Consider the following 9,917-nt stretch of genomic DNA (forward strand, 5'->3'; position numbering starts at 1 on the left):
CACCGGACAGGGTTGACAATCATCAAAGTCTCAGTGGGATAAGGGGAACAATGCTAAAGTATGATTCATACTCTTAACAAATTCAGATGCTTTAGTATTAAGTCAACTTAATTATATATTATATATTTTATTGCTTGTAAGCTGCAATCCAGTCCATGTTTTCTAATCAGGTGTATAGGCCGATTCTTGCTTATACGGCGAATAATTTGACACAGGGTATATGTGTTAGTTAGTTTTAAGGTCCATAACCAGATATGTAATGGCAATGTAATTTAGTTCCCAGCAGGAAATCGATAAGCACACTTATTCTTATTCATTAATGTATTTATATTTTAATATCATTGTTATAGTAAACTTTAAATATGAACAACTAAAAGGTTTAGTTTTGGATTCTATTACATTTGGAAATATGGAAAACAAAATTAAAAATGAATGAGAGACAAGATAAAACCGAGGTTGATTACATGATTGTTATGTTACTCCTGTCAAGAATTCCAGGTTGCTGAAACATGCACCCTTTCATTATGCATGTATGTCTAACTTTGTATGGTATAAGCATAAATAAATTATCAAAGATTTCAAGAGAAAGAAGCAAAATTTCAGTTTCCATAGTCCTGTCAAGTTCTTCATTATTATTCCCAGGTTGACATATTTTTGCCATAATGGTCAGTTGGGCACTCACAACTCCTCTTTCAGATTAATGGGCATCCATCAATCAACACAAAAATGCATTAAAAAATTTGATCGAACGAAAGGTTTTTCCTGTTTACCATATTGGATTGTTCTTTATCGGTTTCAGTAATGTTCTCAATTTCTGGATGTGGGTTTTATTTTTTTTAGCCACTTCTACCAAGCATAAATGCTTTTTATATCTTTTATAATTGTAGCTCTAGAAAGAACGGGCTCGTAGTTTCTATTCTGCATTGATTCTTTCTGCTCATGAAATATATTTTTTTGCTTTTGTCTTGTCTTTCCTTTTCATAGATGCTTTCCCTTCTTTTTTTTTTGAACTCGAGATCGTTTTTCACACAATGTGCAGCTGTTTCACACATACAATATGCTTGAATATTCACTTGTTCTTATTCCATTTTCCAGCTAGCTACATAGTATAAATAGAGATAATCTGTATGAGGTTTCTTCATTGCACATTCAAATATATATCACTTGTTATACTTGCTGGTCTTACATTAGTGCAGGTTCTTGGTTTGTGAAGATGAGCTATTCTAGTTCTTCTATGGGTTCTGGTTAGTTCTAATAACTTTCTTTTTTAGTTTTTCTTTTCCCATTCTGGATAACTCATTTTGTGTTGTGACTTCACTAATAAGATTTTTTTTCAAGGGAGCCAAACAGTTAGAAGACAACTCGAATTTGGAAGGACCTATGTCGTGAAACCCAAGGGTAAACACCAAGCAACAATAGTTTGGCTACATGGTCTCGGTGATAACGGCTCAAGGTAATAATCACAATATTACTTTAGTATATTAAACTTTCTTATGGATACTAAAGGAGCTACTTGCATCCTCTTTCTTTCCCCTATTTAGTCTTTAATACATTTTTCTTTCTGCAAATGAACTTCTTCAGCCGTTTCAGTTCTCTACTAGATGAAATCTCTTGAAGTCAGTATGTAGTTCTCGGTCAAACTTCAGATAGAATATTATAAACTAGAATACAAAAACAATGACTTAGCATGGCCAGTCCAAATGTTCATAGAAATTACTCTCTTTGAATGTGCACTTTGCACTATTTCTTTGGGGGGTTATAAAGTGTTTGGATTGGTGTCTAAACAGTCGTCCCATTAAGTATTAAAGTTGAATCCTTTTGAGATCCATATTTTGGTTATATGAAAAGAAAGAATCTTAAAACTATGTCTTTTTTTGCTTAAATTTATCTGTCTTGCCAGGCTTAAATATGGGACAATGCACTAGGGGAAATATATAAAATGGGACAATGCAACGGAAATTAAAATAACTGCATTATGGTCTACTAAGCTAATTCACATAATTCTATTTATAGTCTAGCAAATTCATACTAGTCTAAACAATAAGCTACTAGAATTTCTGTAAAAAAAATGCTCTATCTTCACAAGATTGGCACCATTTAGGCATCTCGAATTCCTCGTGAATAATGTTCTTGTCTTCTACTTCTTCACACTCTAATTTTCTCTAAAATAATTTGCTTTTCATTTGTCATCCTTATGAGTTTTAAAGGCTTCACTGACTCTTTATATTTGACAAAAATTTTGTGATCACGTGCTTTAAGGTCTAGGTCCTCACGCCATACAACGAAATTATAACTCAGAGAACATATTTTCCACCTAAGCACTCTTAACCTGTTCGCATATCTGTAGTCTCGCTTACTATATCTTTCTTTCTTATTGCAGCTCGTCCCAACTACTGGAAAATCTACCCCTTCCAAATGTACACGTACATATTTCACTTTACTATAGTTGCTCCAATCATCATAGGTCTTTCTCTTATATTATACTGATGATTGGATGTTAATATGATTCAGATTAAATGGATATGCCCTACTGCTCCTACTCGCCCGGTAGCTCTACTTGGGGGATTCCCTCGCACTGCATGTAAGAATAAAATGCCACCGTACTTTTTATTTTGCTAATTAATTACACACGCACATACTAGGAGTCGAACTCTGGACCTTCCGCAAGGGGACAAGAGCTCAACCACTGCGCCAACCCTTGTTGGCCACCAGACATGTTGATGTTGTTACAATGGTCATTTAATTATTACTTTTTGCTGTATCAGGGTTTGATGTAGCAGAACTTTCTGAAGATGGTCCAGATGATGTAGAGGGTTTAGACTCTTCAGTAGCACATATTGCCAAGTTATTATCAACAGAGCCTTCTGACGGTAAGTTTCTCTAATGAATAACTTTGATATCTTAACACTGCATCGCTACTGGCACCTCAATTTTTTCTTTACCAGAGGTTTTCCTACCTCAAACATTCACTTCCTTTGTTTTGCCTATTTATTTGTTGAAATCATGTTCTCTATTTAAAAAATTATTTTGTTTAGGCTACTATATCTAGATTGTTTTCCTACGAAGCTAAGACATATTTCGATGTCTCATAACAGTTACTCTTGGTATTGGGGGCTTCAATATGGGTGCTGCCGCTGCCCTCTACTCAGCCTCTTGCTATGCTCAGGGGAGATATGGAAATGGAAATCCTTACCCTATAAACCTAAGAGCTATTGTAGGTCTAAGTGGATGGCTTCCATGCTCAGGGTATAATTTGAAAAAATTCCCGACTCTCTTTTCTTTGTCTATAAAAGTTGGTACGAACATGCAGTATTAAATGTATGATCTAACTTTCGAACTCCATTACATACATTCTTATGCTATTTAGTCACTATTTTCAGGAGCTTGAGGAACAAGATACAATCTTCACATGAGGCTGCAAGGCGTGCTGCATTCTTGCCAATATTACTGTGCCATGGAACCTGTATGCTTTCTCCATTCATTAACTTTGAAGAGTTGATATATCAAAAATTCCCTAAACCTCTTAAATCCAACATCCAACTTTATTTTTTTAGTTAAAATATTCTTTAAGACTACTACATATATACAGACAGAACTAATAAATGAATTCAGATGATTGGAACTATCACCTACTTGTTTATCACACTTTCCCTTCACAGGTATACTATAGTAAATTAATATATATGCATTCTGCTAACAAATCGGCCTATAATTGCTATTGCCCTGATACTTTTTAAGTCTAGTAATGACTTAGTGAGTGAATTTTCTTGTAGCTTATATCATTAATAAAAGAAAAGAAGGGCTTCTGATTGTTTAAAGTCTCACTCCAGTGTTCTTTTATATGTCAGCTGACGATATAGTTCCATTCAAGCATGGAGAAAACTCAAGCTACTTTTTGAGCTCTGCTGGATTTCGATACCTTACATTCAAAACTTATGAAGGGTATGAAGAAATTATAGTATTGTTATATGTTAACGCGATATCATTCCTTGCTCTTGGTATCACTATCACACTCTCACATAATTAATGTGCACTAAGAGGCTTGGTCTCACTCTGCAGGCTTGGACATTACACAGTCCCTAAGGAAATGGAAGAGGTCTGCAATTGGCTACACAGCATGCTGGGGCTCAAAGGGTCACGCTAATTACCATGGCATTTTGGTTCAAATTTATATTCAGATGCGAAGTTGAGAGAGGGAAACAATATCAGGAAAGAAATGCATTTTTAAAAAAATACAGATAAATGGTAGATTGTGAACGAGGGGTGGTGGTATAGAGACGAGTTACTAATCTTTAAGATAACGAGTTTTTTTGTTATTACCAAAATAAAAGATTTTCTATATGTTCATGTATAATTTGAATTGGCTTGTAGGCACCTATCTAGAGTTGTTTTAAGTGGATTCCACGTCTGTGTTAACAGATTTTTCTGATATTCACTGTACTATGTAATACTGAACCATAAATTAAACTGTTTATATAGACCTCTGTAGCTGACAAGAGGAGATTCGTGTATTGGTCTTTCACTTTGTAGTATGCTAGTTTGTTGTCGAAGAAGAGAAAAAGGCAAAACTTAAATTGTTTCAAATGCACGAGCGAAGTAATGTTGGGTGCACAAAATTGACTACCGAAAATATACAAAATGAGAATGACAAATATTCTACGGAAAGTATACAAAATGAGAATGACATGACAACAACTGTCTACCACCTTAACTGTGATGCTCCGAAATCAAAGAGAACACTGTATTTAAAACCAAGGGATGCCGGGGCCATTTTGCATATACTCGCTTACTGTTCGTTTAGAAGGTACAACACAAAAGAAATGATGAAAAGCTTAGACCCACAAATACAATCTCTTATTATCAACTTTCTCTGCTTTTTCCATAAACATTTTAGCCTTCCTATAAAATTTTATATTAACATTTCCTTCCAATTAACTTTTCAATATTTAACACACTGAAAACCTAGTAAATCATGTAGCATTATTGTAATTTGAAAGTTTTACTCAAGTACAACCATACATACCATCTTATTCTACCATAAATAAATTTAAAAAGTATCCCGCTAATTACTTTTGTTCTTTTTCTGCTGACGTTTAAAAGTAAAAACACAATTGTACACTTTGAGCTATCCAAAAATCAGTACAAATAGTTCTATTGTGAAGTGGATTCTAAAATCTAAACTTCGACTTTATGTTTGAACTCTGCATTGATTTGGCCCAGAGAAGCACAGAGAGTTACTTAGATTCTGATTGAGCAACTATGTCTTTGAGCTTTTCCTTCAGTTCACCATTCTGTAAAATTTACACCCAATAAGCCAAATATAGAAACACGGGTGAACAAGAAATGTTAAAAAAAGGGATTGAAAATTTGCCTGATGCATATTAAGGATGATGTCTGATCCTCCAATGAACTCCCCCTTAATGAATATCTGTGGAAAGGTGGGCCAATGGCTGCATAGCAATAAGATAAACATATAATTAAGCCAAACAAACTATTACGATCGATACACATCCTAACAAAATCAATGTATTCTACTATTCGGAATATAAGCATGAGCTGGTCAAAATAAAAGAACTATTATTGTCAGCACAAGATAAATGATTCGAATCAGAAATTACTTGTTATATTAATTCAGGATACAAACTAAAACTTACCATGTAACAGGTAAGACAAGTAAATGCAACCTTTGCGAAACTTCTCAATACATTTTTTTCTAGAACATGCAAACCTTACACTACTTGATCTAAAGCTCATTCCAGCCAAACCACCATATTCGACACGAGTTCACTTCTATATAGGAAAAAGCCCTTAAACTAACATATAGCATTAGTAGCATAGTTATACAGTCTTGTCAATGTGCCAAAAAAGATATGACCATGACTTGGTGGATATTCTGCCTGAGATCACATATATATGATCTGATCCAGCAGATAACAAAGCATGATTTGACACACTACAAATGCATTAAAAAGGACATCTAATCAATTCATTTCATAATATTAAAGTATTAAACTAAAGTAATTAAGAGTAGATGACAAGATGGTTACCAATTAATGCAAGTCATAAATATATATTCTCTGCATCATACCCTATACTATATTGTAGATAAAATGGTGGCAATCATCACCACTGTTATGATTGAAGACTTAAGGACTGTTCAGCTTTGCTTGGAGCAAAAAATTTTAGGGAGGACCATCTATGTTTTTATAACTTAAAAGGGTAACTTTATGAAAGCCCCAATCCACACTTGACAACCATCGTACTATCATACTAATAACACAGGAAAACTCAATGATAAACCACCACCATCAGAGTTCCAAGCCCATACATTCATTGCTACCATCATCACCACCCATTTCCTCCAAAACAATTTAGGACATACTATATAAAATAGAAAGAAAAAAAATCTCAGAAAGGAACAAACTAGAGGTGCGAAAATAGGGATTTAATTAGAAAAGACGATGAGAGATGAAAAAATTATTGTCATGATTAGAGAAATGAAGGAACTCTACTCTTTAATTAATAATATAATCAGCTGGATATTTGGATAGAGAACAGTCCTTTAGATCCCACAATGAAGCATGGTCTTTATTATTATAGATTTCCTTCAAAAAAAAATATTTGGTCTACTGGACCAAATTAAATCAAAACATCAAATCATGATCTGTTTCCACTTTTCAGTCACTTGACATGTTCCAATAAGGAATTTCTACTTTGTCGACAAAAGATTGTGAATCATCTGATCTAAATAGAGTGCTTTGAAGTTTGAACTGCTGATCTAGGTTGTTTCAATACACATTTAAATTTTCCTCAGACACATACACAAAGCTGGAGTAATAGGAACTAGATGTTTTGAGATCTCACTATCGATTTAATCTACAGACCAATTAAAAAATATTTACCTGAAATCTCTTACAGCAAGCTTAAGTTCAGGATCTTCTAATATATTTCTTGAAGCAATTGGAATTCCTGCATAGCGCAAATAGAAGATTAAGGATGGCATCACTACTTATTTACAAACATAAAATATGACAAAAAGACAATTCACACTAATAAAGTGTTAACACAATAAATATTATTCTATTAAGCTGCAAGGCACAAAACCAGATTTACATGTGATGGGAAAAGATAAACACTCAAAAATCTACATCTTGAGAGCTTGTCTAGCACATACTGCAATATGAGTTGTTAAACCTTCAATGCAGCCAAATTATACAAGGACTAGATGATTGACAAAGCTTCAGTATTAACAGCTTATCCCGATACTAATCAATAACCTAAAAGACCAGGATACAAACAACACCAAGCCCCTAATAGCCAATAACTTGAGCCAATTTTTGCTTTCATGTGCTTCATTCTATACAATTGATCACCATCATTAAAGCACCGACTAGAAATCAAGTACTTAAAACTTCATATTGTGCTTTAAAATTTGAGAAAAAAATCTATATATTCGGATTATTAGCTCATCTTCCTCTGCGAAATTTTCAGATCTATAACTGCTGAATTTACTATAAATGAATAGAATTTGCAACCCATTGTTCCTTCGTTGTGCAAGTATTAAAACAATTCATAAATATCTATTAAGCTTCAGTTTTGAAAGTAGAAAATATATAAAGGGACTTAAAAACATACTGTACTCCTGAAGCACTCTCACTGCAAGAGAGCTAAATCCGCAACGTGGAATTTCAGGATCCCCTTTCATGTAAAGCATCACTGGATTGTCCTTGACATCCTACAGTACCAACGAGGAGAAAATTAATACAATTAAGAAATTATCTGAAAAAACCAAACTTCGGTTTCACTAATCAATTAACAAGCAAGGAATGTATCATTATCTTATTACAAGATCTAAAAGCTTTGGTTACTTACCTGTTCAACAATGTCCTTCACTGAGATGTCAGCATTCTCAAGCTTATTTTTGGGTTTAAAATCATCATGTGTATCAGGATCATTTGGCACAGAAGTTGAGAATTGCATTCCATGTAAGTAAGTAGATCGGGATGCCTATTAATTTTGAAAACAATGATATAAAATGAATCAACATTAGTGTAGTTAATAGCTTCAATATATGCCATAGAATTTTGACAGCAGTAAAGCAAATAAAATATTCAATTTTCCTTCACGATTAAGGTTTTATAAGCACATCTGTCAATATACGTCTTGATATTGCATAATGCAAGACATTTCACAAGCCAACCGAAGTTCCACTCTCAATGTAATTGACCAAAACCCAATGTCAGCTACAAGAGGAAAACGGTTAAACTAAAACCAATCGAGTTCATCGTAAATATCCTTTGAATAATCAAGACTTTATCATCTTAACCACAACACTGTTAACAGTAATACCTGACAGTGCCCAAGCTACAAAATTACTTTATTTCAAATACAGCAGAAAGAAATAATTAAAATATGAACTAATACGCATCTTAGCATTTAAGATCAACATTGCAGTAGATGTCATATTTGCTTATTTAAATGGCACACTGACTTTGCCAAGCCCAGTGGAGGAGGCAGAAACTATATATGGTGGAGGGGCAAACCTGTTTGAATTACAGAGACCATTGATTCAGTTGTATAATAATGAATTTATGTTATTGGCATGATATTTTTCCAACCAAAACTTTTAATGTTATACTAATGGTAATTACCGAGAATGAATTAAACAAACATAAAAGTTATAGATCTAGATGCATTACTTTGAAAAAGTATAATATTTCTTAATTATTCTTTTATTACTAATCTCATTATAATCGTCTAAAATAGTAAACAATTTAATAATCTTGTTTTACAGTAAGATAAAAACACCACTAATATCAGGTTCCCTAAGAAATGACAAGAAAGAATTGAAGAGGACAAAACGAAAAGAAGCCGTAAACATTTTGGAATAAAAAATATTAATGAACACTTGTACAACAAAAGCACTTCAATTGAAGATACACAGCTACAATCGAAACATGTAATGGTAACTTGAGAAATTCCAGTTGGGAGAACAGCCCTGGCCTGGGAGAAGCTCCTTCTCTGTCCAAGCTATCCTAAACACAGTTAAGTACATAGCTCTAAAAGTTCAGTCACGAAAAATCCACACTACTATAAGGCTATTTAACGACCATTTACGAGACAGACCGTGACACAATTCTGATCAAGGATACAGTCAATATTTGCTGAAAACCTAGAAGATATGACACTTCTTTATTCAAAGGATCAGACCCTAAACGAAAACAATAGAGAAGTAACAGTAACGGAAAACATAAAAGAATTCATATTTTCGCTGAAGCATTAGCTTGTTGGAAATCAAATTAAAGTTTCGAGTAGTTTGACAATTAACACGAAAGACAAAGTCCTGAAAAGTAATTAAGCTACAAACAAAAGGACTAGTCTACTAATTAGTATTGTCAACAACATAACCAGAAATCATACCAATAAAAATAGTAAATATTATCGAAAATCTTACTATACGATATTAAATGATAATTACCCTAAAATATTTGAAAGGGGGTAGATTAATACCAGTGACATAGAACGAGTAGACGAAAGGCCCTTGAAGAGTAAATTAGATAATGATTTCGCCATCTTCAAAGAGAATAGATACAGGATACACAATAAGCTAGGTTTTTGCTTCCCCCTTTTGACAAGGACAGGACGAGTCCTCGATGTTTGTTTTGTACCTTTGCCTCAATTTTTTCTTGGGTTAATTATCGTGGACTTAGGTGCGTGCAAATGTATCGTGTATTAAGTGAAAACCGACTCAAATGAGTCACTTATTTGAAAATTTGTATAAAAATATTAATTTATAGTTAGTCGAAATTCTTAAAAGTATTATATATTGAATTTCGCATATTTTTTATAAATGATATTGCATACAAATGAAAGATTCTGGTATTTTAGATAATATTTTAGATTTTTAAAAATTTGTC

At 33.4% G+C, this 9,917-nt stretch overlaps 2 protein-coding genes across 4 annotated transcripts; one reads left to right on the forward strand and one right to left on the reverse strand.

Moving 5' to 3' along the window:
* Nucleotides 1-1,128: 1,128 nt before the first annotated feature.
* LOC141684494 (uncharacterized) lies at nucleotides 1,129-4,429 on the forward strand. 3 transcript variants are annotated; one of them, XM_074489502.1, is made up of 9 exons: nucleotides 1,129-1,244; nucleotides 1,339-1,453; nucleotides 2,381-2,423; nucleotides 2,512-2,581; nucleotides 2,766-2,870; nucleotides 3,096-3,246; nucleotides 3,381-3,463; nucleotides 3,849-3,942; nucleotides 4,060-4,429. In XM_074489502.1, the coding sequence occupies exons 1-9, from the start codon at nucleotides 1,214-1,216 to the stop codon at nucleotides 4,142-4,144; spliced, it is 777 nt and encodes a 258-aa protein (XP_074345603.1). In that variant the 5' UTR covers nucleotides 1,129-1,213; the 3' UTR covers nucleotides 4,145-4,429. The 3 variants fall into 3 exon arrangements, with proteins under 3 accessions (XP_074345603.1, XP_074345604.1, XP_074345605.1); XM_074489503.1 differs by having other exon boundaries at nucleotides 2,381-2,417; XM_074489504.1 differs by having other exon boundaries at nucleotides 1,154-1,244; nucleotides 1,351-1,453.
* A 534-nt stretch (nucleotides 4,430-4,963) lies between these two features.
* Nucleotides 4,964-9,675, reverse strand: LOC141686591 (monothiol glutaredoxin-S15, mitochondrial). Its single transcript, XM_074491616.1, has 6 exons — nucleotides 9,511-9,675; nucleotides 7,873-8,007; nucleotides 7,636-7,735; nucleotides 6,903-6,969; nucleotides 5,372-5,450; nucleotides 4,964-5,291 (listed from the first exon to the last, which is right to left on the reverse strand). Exons 1-6 carry the CDS (start codon nucleotides 9,571-9,573, stop codon nucleotides 5,235-5,237), a joined length of 501 nt encoding a protein of 166 aa, XP_074347717.1. The 5' UTR covers nucleotides 9,574-9,675; the 3' UTR covers nucleotides 4,964-5,234.
* Between the last annotated feature and the right edge of the window lie 242 nt (nucleotides 9,676-9,917).

This window comes from Apium graveolens, chromosome 9, assembly GCF_009905375.1.
Source record: "Apium graveolens cultivar Ventura chromosome 9, ASM990537v1, whole genome shotgun sequence".
Taxonomy (NCBI): domain Eukaryota; kingdom Viridiplantae; phylum Streptophyta; class Magnoliopsida; order Apiales; family Apiaceae; genus Apium; species Apium graveolens.

Coding starts and splice junctions, on each gene's coding strand:
- LOC141684494 (XM_074489502.1), top strand. CDS start 1,214: ATGAGCTATTCTAGTTCTTCTATGGGTTCTG. Junction 1,245..1,338: donor TAGTTCTTCTATGGGTTCTG/GTTAGTTCTAAT, acceptor TTTTTTTTCAAG/GGAGCCAAACAGTTAGAAGA. Junction 3,943..4,059: donor ACATTCAAAACTTATGAAGG/GTATGAAGAAAT, acceptor CTCACTCTGCAG/GCTTGGACATTACACAGTCC.
- LOC141686591 (XM_074491616.1), bottom strand. CDS start 9,573: ATGGCGAAATCATTATCTAATTTACTCTTCAAGGGCCTTTCGTCTACT. Junction 6,970..7,635: donor GAGAGTGCTTCAGGAGTACA/GTATGTTTTTAA, acceptor TGCGCTATGCAG/GAATTCCAATTGCTTCAAGA. Junction 5,451..6,902: donor CTTGCTGTAAGAGATTTCAG/GTAAATATTTTT, acceptor ATTGCTATGCAG/CCATTGGCCCACCTTTCCAC.